Source organism: Mytilus galloprovincialis, chromosome 14 (assembly GCF_965363235.1).
Source record: "Mytilus galloprovincialis chromosome 14, xbMytGall1.hap1.1, whole genome shotgun sequence".
NCBI classification, from domain to species: Eukaryota; Metazoa; Mollusca; class Bivalvia; order Mytilida; family Mytilidae; genus Mytilus; species Mytilus galloprovincialis.
Window position 1 is genome coordinate 70323127 of NC_134851.1, and position 17977 is coordinate 70341103.

The 17977-nt window shown below is 32.7% G+C and overlaps 1 protein-coding gene and 1 long non-coding RNA gene across 2 annotated transcripts; one reads left to right on the forward strand and one right to left on the reverse strand.

The window, feature by feature from the left end:
• Window positions 1-308: 308 nt before the first annotated feature.
• Window positions 309-1522, forward strand: LOC143059753 (uncharacterized). Its single transcript, XR_012973590.1, has 3 exons — window positions 309-412; window positions 765-842; window positions 1407-1522. It is a non-coding gene; the product is annotated as an uncharacterized LOC143059753 (long non-coding RNA).
• A 2439-nt stretch (window positions 1523-3961) lies between these two features.
• On the reverse strand, window positions 3962-14124 carry LOC143058243 (ankyrin repeat domain-containing protein 16-like). Its single transcript, XM_076231716.1, has 4 exons — window positions 14030-14124; window positions 5141-5239; window positions 4332-4436; window positions 3962-4193 (listed from the first exon to the last, which is right to left on the reverse strand). The coding sequence occupies exons 2-4, from the start codon at window positions 5219-5221 to the stop codon at window positions 4182-4184; spliced, it is 198 nt and encodes a 65-aa protein (XP_076087831.1). The 5' UTR covers window positions 5222-5239; window positions 14030-14124; the 3' UTR covers window positions 3962-4181.
• Between the last annotated feature and the right edge of the window lie 3853 nt (window positions 14125-17977).

The following is a 17977-nucleotide window of genomic DNA, read 5'->3' on the forward strand; positions in this document are numbered from 1 at the left end:
GTACTTGGTTGGTGACAGTTGCTTTAGGTGTAATACCACCAAATCATGATACGCCACATCCGGTTGCATACGAAAGTAGGTCTAAAAAAATATTCCCTTGAATTTGACAGTTGTAGAAAATTAACCCTGCATTTCAATGCACTTAAATTTTTCTGAGTCATAAACATGTATGTTGGGTGTCTGAAAGCATCATTCTTTTTTTATTTGATGGTCTTATAAAATATTTTGGAAAGTTAAGGTTACATAGTTGCCAAAGCAGGTAACCAGTAAATAACCTGGTAAAAATGTGATTGTTTACTTCCGGTGCAGGTTACTTTCTTATATGCAATGAAATGTAGTGTGAAATTTTCACTGTAGCACTGGAAAGGATTAAACTTTATTCATGCAAAGTATTTCTTTGGTTGAAATAAAGGTAAATTCTGTACATTTTTTTTAAAAGTACCAATTTAACAAAGACTAATAGGGAAAAATCAATGGTGGTATTACACCTATTTAGGGAAACTACATGTGCACTCGTGACCTTATTGTACTTTCATTTTTAAAAGTTATTAATAAACCAGTTCATACATTGTAAACATGGACTATTTGGAATGGATTGAGACACAGAAAGCACGTTTGAGGTAAAATTGCCTTGAAATGGGGGTTTACGGGTGTTTTCTAAGTCAAATGGGTGGACAGACAAAGCTGTATTTAGTTTACTGTGTTAAATTTTAAATAATACCCTAACAGTTTTGTTTATACAACATGTGAATTTTTTATTTCAGTGTTCACATGTTCTGAAGAGCATTCTGTTGAAAAATCTTATATGTGAATTGGTCTGCAGATGACACTTCAGCATTAAAGTAAGTATCAACTATCATCATGTTTTTTGTGTTTTTTTTGGCCGCAAAAGTTTACAATTTGCCATTGTGCCATCTACATTTTGCACAGACAATAAATCATCTAAACACTTATTTGCCCTGGATTTATACACATCAGAATCCAGTCTCACATACTTAAACTTTATAATTCTTACCAATTATTTTTTGTACCAGCATTCCAAGGGACATAACCCTTTTTAAAAACATTTTGAGGTATTTTTTATTACTCTTTCTTACCATTTTCTAATGTAAAATACAAGAAAGTGGACACTTTGTGTAAATCTATAAGAAATATACTGTTATGAGTAAATAAAAAGACTTTGATACCAGTAACAATAAATGGTTGACTGAAAGGGAACCGTTATTTGTCACACTAGGCGAACAGACTAAAAACTCGAGTTACACATAAGGGCTTCCAGAAACTTCCGTGTAGACTGTTAACATTTATAGAGACAGTTCTGTCAGCTAAAACACTTTAATTATTGATTTAACATTACATTTATATCATTTTTGTGGGGAAATAATCACATTTGTTTTATTTTTTAGACAAAAGATATCAAGTTTTGATGAAAAAGGAAGGAAGGAGGAAAAATGGACCAAAACAGACCAAAACAGACCTTCAAATGAACTCTAAAAGGTGCAATAAAATTGTTTATCATCTAAAAGTTGTCTTTTGTATTCTATTTAATTGTTTGAATGCATAGATCATGAGTTTTTGATCAGATATTAGTCAACACTGCATTTTATAATGATACACTGAAATTTGGATTTGTCGAAGAAATTAGACTGAAATTGCCGTAGGATATGGCCTTACATTATAGTGATTTTCTCTGAAACTATAGGTCTGACTGAGACAAAACTTGGCAGTTATGCTTGAAATAACTTGCAATTGGAGGGAAAAAAATTACATTAAGTTTATTTGACATTTAGGTGTTCTTTAGGTGTAATACCACCAAATCATGATACGCCACATCCGGTTGCATACGAAAGTAGGTCCAAAAATATATTCCCTTGAATTTGACAGTTGTAGAAAATTAACCCTGCATTTCAATGCACTTAAATTTTTCTGAGTCATAAACATGTATGTTGGGTGTCTGAAAGCATCATTCTTTTTTTATTTGATGGTCTTATAAAATATTTTGGAAAGTTAAGGTTACATAGTTGCCAAAGCAGGTAACCAGTAAATAACCTGGTAAAAATGTGATTGTTTACTTCCGGTGCAGGTTACTTTCTTATATGCAATGAAATGTAGTGTGAAATTTTCACTGTAGCACTGGAAAGGATTAAACTTTATTCATGCAAAGTATTTCTTTGGTTGAAATAAAGGTAAATTCTGTACATTTTTTTTAAAAGTACCAATTTAACAAAGACTAATAGGGAAAAATCAATGGTGGTATTACACCTTTATGATTAGTTTCAAATATAGGTCTTTGTGATTATTATGTACTTGGTTGGTGACAGTTGCTTTATGATTAGTTTCAAATATAGGTCTTTGTGATTATTATGTACTTGGTTGGTGACAGTTGCTTTATGATTAGTTTCAAATATAGGTCTTTGTGATTATTATGTACTTGGTTGGTGACAGTTGCTTTATGATTAGTTTCAAATATAGGTCTTTGTGATTATTATGTACTTGGTTGGTGACAGTTGCTTTATGATTAGTTTCAAATATATGTTAGCTGTTGGACTACCTCATAGCTATAATATTATTGATTGGTGATTCTTTTTGACATTATTTTCATGTTAATTGCTGTAGGATTTTAACTTGCATAGAAGTTATCATCTGTTTGATTGGTGACTCTTTTTTTGTTTAAATCATTGTCAAATGCGTGTTGCCTGTTGTAGTGCTTGGTAGTTATCATGTAATTGATAGGGCACATTATCTTTATATTTACTTTCAAATAGTTGTTGATTGGTTTTTGTTACCGATCATATGCTTGATTTGTGACGGTTCATGTGTTATTTATGATGATATACGATTGAATTTATGCTATAAGTGTAGCATTAGTTGATGGCTATCGTATGTATGTTTGACATATACGTAAGGGGTGGATACTTTGTGGTTGTGTCTTCTTTAAAGTAGGGGTTAAACGTGTTAAACTGATTATAAGTAATGTCTGACTGTAAAATTTGTTTGAATTGTGACATGTTACAGCAGTACTAAGTTTTCATCATTTGAAATTTTTGACATTTGTCTTCACAGTGTGTTTAATAATTCTTGTTGAGTTGCCTACTTACTGTCAAGTGTTTGGTTTGTGATTGTGTTTTTAATAGGTGATGGTTTATTATAAGTCTTAATAGTAAGTTTTAATTGATTTCTGAATGATGCCATATGCCCGACTGGTGACCCTTTAGTTTTTTGCTGTTTTCGCAATTAGTGTTTATGTAAAAGCTGGTTGTTCAAGTCTGGGTGGTCGTCAATTATTTTATTTGGGATTGTGATTTTTTTTGAGTGATGAAGGGGTTTGTTTCTTTCAAATTGGTGTCTGCATGGTTGCTGTTAATGCCTGATGACTGCCCTTAATTTCTTAATTTCAGGATTTTATATAAAGAAACGCTCTGGTCATAATTGAGTGTATTACAAGATTAAAATACAATGATAAACATAAATTATAACACAATCAGTAAAACAATTTACCATTTCGGTGAAATTTACAACAGCATTAACATATCAATGGCTATGTAGTCATTTGTTATTATACATATATTTTCTATATAACGAAATGAGTTTGATTTTTTAGGGGACTTTGTATCTTAATCCGTGTTGGTAAGTCGTTTGTCTTTAATGTCTGGTTGTAGTTTGTTTTATCTGTCTACTGTCATATGTTATAATGTTGAATTTGTATCTTATTATTTCTATTAAATGTCGTGTGTCTTTAATGTCTGTATTTGGCAACTGTTATGTGTTTGTTTGGTGACTTTGTGTTTATTTAAAACATTATCGATGTCGTTAATGTAAATTGCTTTTAACATATTTGTAGTGTATCATGTTAGGTGTTTGTTTCTTGAGTATTTGATATATTGTTTATTATATCAGTAGAGGCTGAATGTTGGTTTCTGATTATTAAGTTTAAAGAATGGTAGTTACTCATGCATTTGAATACGTGGTATTTTATTTTTAGTGTTTATATATCAGTACAATATAGGAATTTGGTTTTTGTAGCACCTGTAATTTGTTATTTGAAATAGTGGCTATGTATTCGTATATACTTATTATGGTTATGTTTAGGTGTAAGATGGCGTATCAACAGTCTTATTAGATAAATAGAAACGTTTGTCCGTAGTTTGTTTTGTCAATTGTTGTCATTCTTCTTTTTGGATTCAAGATGTTAACTTAAAAATATAAATAAAAAACAATTCATCAAAATTGAATATAGACAATAATTAAATTACATCATCAAATCCTATATAAGTATTCAAAATAGCTTTTCATTGATAAATTAACACCTAGTATATAATGTTAAAAGTTACCTCATCTGTTTTATCCAGCGGACTTATTCCTCCTTCCTCAATTAACCATTTGGTGACATGAAGATGTCCAAACTGAGCAGCCATATGTAATGCTGTTAATCCTTTCTGTAATATCAAAAATGAGTCAATTAATTTAAAGTGATGATCTAGACAACATATGCATATCCTGTGCAACACTGGACACTATTGCGTAATTAATATCAACAAAATACACACAATTTTACAATGTTACTGACATCTGTAATATCAACATTTTCCTTAACTTTGCCACACTGGACAATATTGTGTAATTAATTAAAAACAAGACACATATATATATCAGAAAAGAATGAGTGGTAAACACATCGAAATCCAAATTTCCATCAGAAATGTCATGATACAAAACGAACTATTTTCTATTGCATAAACCATTGAAAAAGAACTACTTATATCAATGAATTCAGAAAGATATGTTTGATTACTATCAACTGCCCATTATTATAAACACACTTTGAAGCCTTTCTCAGAGTAACATTCAATGGTATACAACTTTACAAATTGCGTTGTGTATTAAATCAAGGCATCAATAGTATACCGCTTTTCGAAAGTCATAAATTGATTGAGAGAAAACAAAAAATCAGGGATATAAACTACCACTAAGGAAAACACATCAAACATAAAAGTAAATCAACGAAAATATAGAAACACTAAAGTGCAAAACCAAACGACAATGTAAAACACATATAAACAAAATATAAGATAAACCTGTCTGATTGAATTATTAAATATAAACAGGGATACAACCGAACAGGAGATATATATTTTGTTACCTTGGATTTGGCGAGAATATTACATCCAATGCTGGCCAGGTAATAGACAACATCCAGGTGTCCTTCGGCGGCAGCGTTCATTAATGGTGTGCCTCCATACTGTAATATAAATATATAACATTCATCAACACTTGTGTCATGAACTGGACATCGTTGAATAATTATAGATAAAATATATACATTCCATATCAAATGAATACGATGTAAAACTTGAATAACAATTACCGGTCGAACCAGTAAGTATATTCTTTATATAATTGTATAACAAATAAACACAATGCTTTGTTGTGAGATGTCATAGCTAGTGCTAGTGATCAGATAAAGGAGAATATCCATGTTGCTTTTCTGTGCAGCATTATTAATTGACGAATAATGAATATCGCCATTATGGTTGAATGAATTGAAGAAGTTATAATCAGTTGTTTGTTAATATAGTTATAATGTATGGACTTTTCATATTGGCCCTGTAACATGCCCGAGGTATTAATAATAGCCAAGGATGGTTGTAATGGCCCTGAGTAGTCTGCATTCTGAGGATTGAACAATAGAAATAAAACAGGGATAATAATCGAAAGTCGTACCCGAAAAAGTATGTCAAATATTTCTGTTTCAAGTCGTTACAAAACACTGCGCAGTATTTAAACTTGTTTTTATGATATTAAGTTTAAAAAAAACAAAAAAAACTGTCACACTTATTTTAAGAAATAAACGACATTTTGATTAAATCGATGTCCTGTTTCAACTGTTCATTATGCATGACTATGATTTCGTAAAACACGGGTGTGATTACGTAATGCATGACTTAGATTTCGTAATGACTGGCTGTAGCAATTTCTCCGTTCATAATGAGCAGTTGTCGAAATTTTACTTTTATAAATCATGGGCATTTCTATACATATTGTAATAATGGTTAATAATTATTAATATCACCATTATTGGGTTATGCATTGGATAGGTTATCAGTGGTGTGCAAATAAGGGATATCACCATTATTGATTGATGATTTGAAGGAGTCATCATCAGTGGTGTGATAATATAAAATCTTGCATAGGATTATTCATATCTGATGTATTATCAGCCTAAAATCTAAAGGGTCGAATGCTGATGTTGATACAGGGCTGGTAATACATCTGATATGAAAAATGACATGTTAAGATCTTTTTATCATATGCTTCAATGAGTATGAAAACATTATTTTTTTAAGTAACTTTCATAACTATGCTTGTAACTCTGATTTTTTCTCTCTCAACATATTCAATTTCCTGTTTCAGTATATTTCATGTTTGTTTCTGTAGACGTACTTTAATATGTTTATTACTGAAAACGTAACATCGGAATTCCATGTGATAAAGTTAAGGAAAGAAAGGAATGTGATAATAATCAAAAGCATGTCAAATTTGTATCATAAAAAGTAAAATCACAGAAATACTGAACTAAGAGGAAAATCGGGAAGTTCCTAATTACATGGCAAAATAAAATGACAAAACACATCAAAAACGAATGGACAACAACTGTCAGCCATTAGCCCTCTAAACACCATTCAAGAAAATATGAAATTCAGGTAAATTTAATGTTTTTTTCATCTTTTGGAGTTGAGTCATCGTCAACCTGCGAAAATTAGGAATATCACGGATGAATGCAAGTAGTCACAAATTAGGAATATTACCATTATTGATGGATGAATTGAAGGAGTCATAAACTGTAATGTAAATTATGGATATCACAATTATTGTTGAATGCATCGAAAGAGTCATCATAAGTTGTATGTGAATTATGGATATCACCGTTATTGGTGAATGGATTGGAATAGTTATCACCATCGGTATCACTATGATAATAAGAGATATAAACATTTGTTGTTTGATGAATTGCGGGAGTCTTTATTAGCGGTGTGGGAATTAGGACTATCACCATCATCAGTGGTGTAAGAGACAGGGTTTCACCATTTTTGTGTTTATAAATTAAAGGTGTAACAAATCAAAAGCAGGATCTGGTTACCCTTCCAAATCACATGAAATCACCCCGGTTTTTGGTGGGGTTCGTGTTCCTGCTATACCCCTATTTATGACATTTTGACATATTGTGTCTGTTTGTTTTATTCATACATTGTTGTCAACTTGATGCGACTGTCATACAAGTAATAGGTTTAGTTAGCTTTAAAACGAGGTTGATTATATCATTTTCTACATAAGAAAATGCTAGTACCAAGTCAGGAACATGACAATTCTTATATATTCATTTGATGTGTTTGAGCTTTTGATTTTGCCATTAGATTAGGCCCTGTCCCTTTATAATTTTCCTCGGAGTTCAGTATTTTTATTTTATTTTACTTTTTATCTTCAGTGGGGTGTGAATAAGGGATATCATCATTATTAGTGGATCACTTGAATGTGTTATCATCAGTAGTGTAAATTTCAAGAGACAGAATTAGTGGTGTGTAAATTTATTGGGCTTTACTTTGAGTGTAAACTTATATATATATATATATACGTGATATATATATATATAAACAAGTCTAAATTGAAAACTACGTTCAAACCTATGATTGCGTTGGATAAAAACCGCAATTGTTATACGTGTGCATGTAAAACAAATTTCGTTGTAGAAGGGTCTAAATACAGCACAAACAACATTTTCTAAAAAAACAAAAAAGTGAAAAAGTATATTTAAACAAAACGTATTTGACTAACAGGTCGAACAACTGATGTTCTTTAACCCTGCTGACTGCCATTCGCGATTGCCAAATACAATTGATCACAAGATGTAACAAAATTGATCTTAATATCAATTTAATCCTAAACAGAAAACAATAAACTCGTTTTTAAGATGTTATGCCACAAACATAAGGTGTCAATATTTTTTTGTGTACACCAGATCGGGATTTCGACAATAAACGTCTCTTCAGTGATGTTAGGGATCGAATCGGTATTTGGAAGTCCATATAATTTACCCTTAATCAATATAGAATGAACGGAACATATAAACCGGAGGGAAAATATGATACAAGCCCAAACATATGTCTAGTAAACATATATCTGTTTACTTGTGCTAGTACAAGGGCAGTTCTCTTATAAATTGTAGAAGATTTATCACAGAATACTTTTATTTTAGCTTTCGTTGTTTTACATATAGAAAGTCACTCCCAACAATAATTATTTCAGACAACACGTCTACGTATGTTGCGGGATCAAAAGAAAGTGGGCATTCAACAAAGTCATCACCGAGAAGCTTAACTCTTATGGAACAACTTGATTTACCCAAAAAGAGCACCTTGGTTCTGAGAATTGTGGGACAGATTAATAGGATATACGTTTCATCGGATCCAACGGACGACGAAACCCTCAAACCGTCATTTTTATTATACGGAACACGAATCATAACGCTATTGTATAACGGACTTCAAGATTGTAGTTTACAACCAGGAACCAAAGTAACAACGCATAAAGCCGTGACCAGACAATCGAAGTTTAAAAACTTCTTAAAAGTTAGAAACAGGAATACTTAACTTCACTAAGGGATCATTACCAATAAACTGGTCGAAACACACATAAGATTAATGTCGGAGATGTAGTTAAGATTCATGACAATGTATCAAGAGTGAATTGGACTTAAACGTATGTCATAAAGTGAACAAAGTTATGTTATACGTATAACTTAAGGTTGTCATTATCAGTGGTAAATTTTAGGAATAACACCGTTATGGATGGATGAATTAAAGGCGTCATCATAGTAACTATGTGAATAAGGGATATCAGCATTATTGGTTGATGAATTGAAGGTATCATCATCAGTGGTGAGCTTATCTGGGATAACACAATTATATCTGGATGAACTGAAGGTATCATCATCAGTGGTGAGTTTATCTGGGATAACACAATTATATCTGGATGAACTGAAGGTATCATCATCAGTGGTGAGCTTATCTGGGATAACACAATTATATCTGGATGAACTGAAGGTATCATCATCAGTGGTGAGCTTATCTGGGATAACACAATTATATCTAGATGAATTGAAGGTATCATCATCAGTGGTGAGCTTATCTGGGATAACACAATTATATCTGGATGAACTGAAGGTATCATCATCAGTGGTGAGCTTTTCTGGGATAACACAATTATATCTGGATGAACTGAAGGTATCATCATCAGTGGTGAGCTTATCTGGGATAACACAATTATATCTGGATGAATTGAAGGTGTCATCATCAGTGGTGAGCTTATCTGGGATAACACAATTATATCTGGATGAATTGAAGGTATCATCATCAGTGGTGAGCTTATCTGGGATAACACAATTATATCTGGATGAACTGAAGGTATCATCATCAGTGGTGAGCTTATCTGGGATAACACAATTATATCTGGATGAATTGAAGGTATCATCATCAGTGGTGAGCTTATCTGGGATAACACAATTATATCTGGATGAACTGAAGGTATCATTATCAGTGGTGAGCTTATCTGGGATAACACAATTATATCTGGATGAATTGAAGGAGCCACAAGTCGTGGAAAATTTAGGGATATCACTTTTATTGATAGATGATTTGAAGGAGTCATTAGCTGTCACCATAATTGGTTGAAGAATTGAATAAGTCATCATATGTTGTTTGAGAATAAGGGATATCACCATTATTGATGAATGTAATATAGGAGTTATTATCATTGGTGTGTAAAATAAGGATATCATCATTATTGTTGGATCAATTGAGGGAGTCATCATCAACCTGAGATAATAATGAATATCAGCATTATTTGTAAGTGAATGCAAGAAGTCATCATGAGTGGTGTGTGAAGTATGAAAATTACGATTGTTGATAAATATATAGAAAAATGTATCGAAAGGAGTCATTATCATTGGTGTGTGATTTAAAGATATCATCATTACTGGTTGCTAAATCAAATATGTCATCATCAGTAGTGTTTGAAGCATTGATATCCCCATCTTGTATGAGAATTAAGGATACAACCATTACTATTGAATTGAATTGATCTGTTGTGTGTGAATTAGAGTTGCCACCATAATTGGTGGATAATTGAATGAGTCATCATAAAGTCAGTGATAATTTTGGATATCACCATTCGTGATGGCTGAATCAAAAGAGTCATCATCAGTGGCGTGTGCATTAAAGATATCATCTTTTTTGGTTGATAAATTAAGGAGTCATCATATGTTGTTTGAGAATTACGGATATCAACAATGCTGTTGTCTGAATTGAGAGTCCACATCAATAACGTATTGAAAATATATATCAGCATTATTTGTGGATGGATGAAAGGAGTCATCATCAGTGGTGTGTGAAAGAGGGATATCATCATTTTTGCGGGATGAATGGAGAGAGTTATCATCAACCTGACAGATATAGGAATATCCTAGATGAACGAAAGGAGTCATTTTTGGTTGATGATATAAAGGAGTCATTAACAGTGGAATGTAAATTATGGATATCACCCTTATTGTTGGATTATTCGAAAGAGTCACCAGTAGTTGTATGTGAAGAAGGGATATCTCCATGGAGTGATCATCAGTCATTGTCAGTTGTGTGTGCATTCGAGATATCACCATTTTTAGTTGATGAATTGATATCATCAGTTTAGGGAGATGGATGAAAGGAGTAATCATCAGTGGTCAAATAATTAGTAATATTATCATTATTGGTGGATGAATTGAAGGAGTCATCAGTAGTTGTATTTCATTAGTGATATCACCATGATTGGGAATGGAATTGGATGAGTCATAATAATTTGTATGGGAATAAGGGATAACACCATATGTTGGTGAACGAATTGAGGGAGTCATAATCAAGGGTGGGTGAATTAAAATTATCACCATTATGGTTGATGAATTGCAGGCGTCATCATTTGTGGTGTTTGAATTGAGGGTGTCATCATAAGTGGTGTGTAAAGCAGTTGTTTTTTTACCATATTTGGCTAATGAATTAAAGGTGGTATATTCAGTTGGATGTCAATAAGGCATATCATTATTGTTCGTGGATCAATTGCATGTGTCATTATCAGTTGTTGTGTAAATTATAAAAGTAAAAGAAATAGTGTTGTGTCCATTACATGAGTTTTACTTTCAATGTTTGTGCTTTAAAAGTGTTTCACTATCAGTGATGTGTGCAGTGAGGGTGTCAACATTACTGATGTGTGATTTTTATTAAAAATTAAAAATTTTAAACATATTTTATTAATAATCACCTGTTACATCAACCCTAAGTTGCCCAGGGAAGCAACTAAGGGGTCACCTATGTTTACGGGCTCATTAGTCGGGGAAAAGGCAAATGATGTTTGATATTAATATGAATGTCATCATTAGATTAAATGTAGGATATACTATCATCAATATTGTATGAATGTAAGTTATCAACATTCGGTGATGCTAGAATTTAAGATGTCAACATCAGTGATGTGCAAACTTTCGTTGTAGTCATCAGTTGTTAATTGAATTGATGGTGTTGCAATCAGTGGTATTTGATTTGAGAGTGTCATCGTGAATGCTGTTATATATATTTAGGGTGTTCACATCAGTGTTGCCTACCTTGTTGTCGTCAGTGGTATGTAAATTCAGCATGTTACCTTTAGTGTTGATTGAATTTAGCGTGTTTCTATCAGTCGTGTGATATATCAGGGTTTCACCCTTCTGAAGTGTTTGTATGAGGGATACCAACATCAGTGGTGTGAAAATTTAAGGCGTCATCATCAGGTGAGTTTCATTGTAATTTGTCATCATCAATGATGTTAGAAATTAAGTTGTCTTTATCACTAGTGTATAGATTAAGGTTGTCACCACATTCGTTGATATAGGCTGTTTGTATCAGTTGTATATTAATTTTTGATGAAATCATCGACGATGTCTGATGTTTAGGTGTCATCATCATTGGTTTTCAATTCATAATGTCACCATAAATGGGGTGTATATTTACCATGTCACAATCAATGATGTGTCTATCAGTGGTTTCCAAATTTACTATGTCATCATCAATGGTGTGACAATCAGTGGTTGGCAAATTTACCGTGTCATCATCAATGATGTGATAATCAGTGGTTAGCAAATTACCATGTCATTATAATGATGTGTCCATTAGTGGTTTGCAAATTTACCGTGTCATCATCAATGCTGTGATAGCTAGTGGTTTGCAAATTACCATGTCATCATAATGATGTGTCCATTAGTGGTTTGCAAATTTATCATGTTATCAGCAATGATGTGACCATCAGAGGTTTGTCAATTAACCGTGTCTTCATCAATGGTGTTGCCATCAGTGGTTTTCGAATTTACCATGTCATCATCAATATTATGACAATCAGTGTTTTGCCATTTAACCATGTCATGATCAATGGTGTGACCATCAGTGGTTTCCGAACTTACGATGTCATCATCAATGGTGTGACCATCAGTGGTTTGCAGATTTTCCTTTTCTCATCAATGGTGTTGCTATCAGTGATTTTCGAATTTACCATGTCATCATCAATATTATGACCATCAGAGTTTTGCCATTCAATCATGTCATCATCAATGGTGTATCCATCAGTGGTTTGCAAATTTACCATGTCATTATCACATGTATTTGATTTTAGGGCATCATGATTATGATTTAATAAAATTGAGAATGAAAATGGGGAATGTGTCAAAGAGACAACAACCCGACCATAGAGCAGACAACAGCAGAAGGTTACCAACAGGTCTTCAATGCAGCGAGAAATTCCCGCACCCGGAGGCGTCCTTCGGCTGGCCCCTAAACAAATATATATATACTAGTTCAGTGATGGTGAACGCCATACTAAACTCCAAAGTGTACACAAGAAACTAAATAATACAATATTAACAAAGGCCAGAGGCTCTTGACCTGGGACAGGCGCAAAATTGCTACAATGTTGAAAGTTGTCTCCATCAGAAGTGCATGAATTTAGGACATCATCATACTCACTTAGCTAGTTGAAGGTGTCACCCTTAATCACGTTAATATGATTGTTTTGTGAATTAGTTTATCTTGTTTATCTGAAGTGTCTGAAGATATGGTTTTACCATCAGTGATGTTTTAATTTAGGATGTCACCATAGTCAATAGTGTGTAAATTGAAGGGATTTCATCATCAGTGGTCAACGAATTCAGGGAGTCACCGTCAGTGGTGAGTGAATTAATGGAATTTCATCATCAGTGGTTAACGAATTCTGGGAGTCACCGTTAGATATGTGTGAGTTAAGGGTGTCAGCATCAATGGTGTGTGAATTCAGGCTTTCAACATCACTAGTTGTTTGATTGAGGTTGTGATCATTATTGGTGTGAGAATGAATAGTGTCTCGATCAGTGTTGGGTTTCACGATCAGTGGTGTTTGAATATATGATTAAATCATCACTTGTGCACATTTAGGATGTCCTCAGGTAGGATGTATGAATTAATTAATCATATTCTATAATTTAAAATAAAATCATTTTCGGTAACCGTTTTAACACTACATGATTTTTGTTAACTTATGAAATAGTAATAACAACTTTTATTTTTAATTATAAAACATTTGTAATAATTCAATTTTTAATTTATGAAAAAAATTGTAACGAGAATGCAAAAGGTCAAGATAAGTGAAATGATATCCCTATTCATATGATTCTATCTTTTAGATATTAGATCTGAGTTATTAATAACATCAACTCCAGGTAAAATCTGAGGTTTACAAATTTTTTAGTAGAAAACAAAATTAAACCTTTATCATGTTGGTCATCTGATTAGCTAGACGATTCAATTGTTAACACTATTTGTTTAATTTTAACAGTATTGGTTTAATTCTAACACTATTTGTTTAACTCTAACAGTATTTGTTTTCCATTAAACCTGTCTGACTAACAGAAATATGATCAGACTGAGGAGATAATATCTATAATCACCTTGCTAATTGCTTCCTTTTCACTGCCGACTTCTACCAGATAACGGACTATATCTAGGTGTCCACTGTAAGCAGCACACAATAATGGTGTGGCTCCATCCTGTAATAAAACAAACATAGAAACTTGTGTCAAACATTGGACAATTTTGTGTATTAATATTAATGATAAATACGTTGTGTACAAATTTAGATGTTGTCCAAATTATAAATTGTACTGATATTTTGTAAAAGTTATTATCTGTATTTTATTACCCACTTAACACAAATGGACGATGCAAGCACACAGTTCTTTGTTTCGCACATTTCTATCATATTTGCTTGTCTACATGACACTATCTGATATTGAGCATTGACATGATTGATACAAAAAAACATCACTTGACTATATTCATCCTATTGGAGTTTTGATTTAAGGTGTCATAATCAGTGTCATAATCAGTGTATCAAAAATAGGATGTCATCAATGGTTTATGCATTGTAAGGCAACATCGTGAGAGGTGTTTGAATTCAGGGTGTCATTATCAGTAATGTGTGAATAAAGGATGTCACCATTATTTGGTTGATGAATTGAAGGAGTCTATATCAGTGGTGTTTGAATTGAGGGTGTCATTTTCAGTGGTATTTGTAGGAGGGTTAACACCATTATTGGTGTTTGAATTGAAGGTGTTTTCTTCAATGGGGTGTGAATAGTTGGATATTACCATTAGTGGATCAGTTGTATGTCATCATCACCACCTTAGTAGCAGTATATGGAACGCCAAAACTGTATTGTTATCACCATTTTCATTATATGATGTGCATTTACCTTTATATGATGTGCACTTGTCATTATATGATGTGCATTTACCTTTACATGATGTGCAAATACGCTTATATTATGTGCAAGTATCTATATATGATGGCCAAACATCTCTATATGATGTGCAAATATACTTATATGATGTGCATAACTACTTATATGATGTGCAAACATTCTTATATGATGTGCAAATATCCTTATATGATGTGCACATATACTTACATTATGTGCAAATGTACTTATATGATGTGCAAATATACTTATATGATGTGCACACATCCTTATATGATGTGCAAACATCCTTATATAATGTGCATTTTCCCTTATATTATGTGCAAACATCTTTATATGATGTGGTTGTGTCATTATATTATGTGCTTGTAATCTTATATCATGTGGTTTGGTTAACTTCATTATATGATGTCGAAACGTCATTATATGATGTGCTTTCATCGTCGTTATGGTCAAGGAACGTTATTACGATTAGAATGATTACTGTCTACGTCATAACTGTTTCCGATCTGCTTCTGCAGAATTAATATAAACCGGATCAAATCTGTAGCTATCGTGTGGAAAATGGTTGAGATGTAAAAAGAAGAAAAACCTTGACATGTTTGTTCCTCGATTAAAGACGAAAAATCACGCCAGATATTATTGGAAAATTGTCAAATTTTGAATTGCAAAGTTTAGTTTCAATCAACTGGTCTACATTAATGAACAGACAATAATGGGCATACAGTTAAAGTTATTAAATTAAAGAAATGATTCATTCTTTTATGCCATTCTCTATGCTCATTGTACTAGGCTTATATTTGACAATATCTTGATATCTTGCGTTAGCGGCTTTTTTTTTTAAAGAAGTAAATACATGAATTTCATGTTCTGTAAAGTTTGCTTTGCTGATCATTTTAGCTGTGGAAGTTTGTCTTTATATATCACTTTTCTGAAGAAAGACACAAAAAATGGACAAAAAACGGACATTGATAGGGTAATGACCAATATAATGGACCGGTCATTTGCAACCCCCACACAGAGCGGATAGGAAGAAATAAAGGGAGCCTTTAATTTTGATTTTTTTTAAAATAAAATGGAGGTATTCAATTGTTTATATTTATAGATTTGACACAGTGTAATGTTTTTAAGATGTGTTCGTTGTCCGTAAATACTTTGTTGCCAGTCAAAAACTTTTAAGAAATAAGGGGCCAAAACGGCACTTAAAACAAGCAATTCTTAGTTGATATGTTGAATCTAGCAATATATTTAGATTTCGGGTATTGGACAATATAATAGGTAATTGCCCAATTTCAACTTTTCAAAATCTTAGACCACATTTATTATGTGTCACAAACCGATGATGTGTCAGATATTGGATAATGAATTAATTCAAATTCAGACCTGTATAAAGCTGGAATGGTTATGTCCATACTTGCCCTAACTGTTTAGGGTTCGAACCTTGTCGTACTCCCCACCCCCAGTAACAATTATAAGTTTTGAATCGAAACATGTCAATTTTACGCCTACGTGTAGCTCCGCTAGCCTCATCTGTTAAAATCTAAATCCTTATTTTTTCAACAAATTTCTTCTAGTAGAATATGGTTTCACTTGAAACTAGTAATATTGAATGAAGGTGTGATAAATATCAATGAGACCATAACCAGCATATCCAAATTAAATTCCAAGTCGCAAACAACTTCCACACTGGAAGTTCTAGATCCACTATTGAAGTGCTATTTTAAACTTATATAATGCAAAAGGAATTTAATGCGTTTTTATGTTGTTATTACGCACAAATGTATTGAGAAAGGTGTGTGTAATAATTCTCTGGTGGGTTTTTTAGGAGGGGGGAGGTGTAAAGTTTATGTCTTTAGAATGATTGTGTTTTTTTTTCCTATTTCACGGTAATGACTTGGATTTTTTTTTAGAGGAATTCCCATATTTCCTACCCCGTCCCAAGCACCAATGATGAAAATTGAAAATGAAAATAATTTTAATTCACTTATTTCTAAATCTGTTCTTATAATATAAAAAAAGAAGATGTGGTATGATTGCTAATGAGACAACTCTCCACAAGCGACCAAAATGACACAGAAATTAACAACTATAGGAAACCATAAGGCCTTCAACAATGAGCAAAGCCCATACCGCATAGTCAGTATAAAAGGCCCCATGATGGCAATGTAAAACAATTCAAACGAGAAAACTAAATAAATAAGTATCAAGATAATAGGCAATAAAACAACAAAACTCATAAGAGCCAAAATTGCCCAAAATGGGACCTTTACTATAGAATATATTCCGACACATTGCATTATTATTTTTTTTTTAATCTATTGTAGTTTTAAAGATAAACACAAAATATTAAAAGTCCCCGCCGCAAATCTTCACTTAGAAAAATTGAAAACACAACTCTATATCTGTCAGAGACAACCAGGCCTTAGTAAAGAAAATAATAAATACAGTGTTTTTATGTTCATGATCATTCAGACACATATCTAAATTACAGACATTGTGTGTCCAAGCTATGCTTATGCGGATTTGAAAACGCTCCATTCTATTTTCTGTTTAAAGACCATTGGGATTCTCGGTTTTGTCGGATTTTTATACACCTTCAAAAATGTGAAGGCTGAATTTCATTGGCTGATGTATTATTTACCAGAACAAACAGTATCAAAGGACTGGAAGTACTGAACATCGGATGACCGCAAGTTATCGTGGATGGTCACACGCACTTGTTTTAAAAAAATCTGAAAGTGAGGTTAACTTACAATTTTGTCCATCTGATGAGTTAAGCCTTTTTCAACTGATTTTTATAGTTCGTTCTTATGTTGTACTGTTATACCACTGTCCCAGGTTAGGGGAGGGTTGGGGTTTTACATAAATAAGGCCGTTAGTTTTCTCGTTTGAATTGTTTTACATTGTCTTATCGGGGCCTTTTATAGCTGACTATGCGGTATGGGCTTTGCTCATTGTTGAAGGCCGTACGGTGACCTATAGTTGTTAAAGTCTGTGTAATTTTGGTCTTTTGTGGATAGTTGTCTCATTGGCAATCATACCACATCTTCTTTTTTATATTTACAGAGATAATTTTTTTCTGAGACAAGTTCGTGCTTGGATGATGAATAAATGACAGGGAATTCAACCGCACCGTAA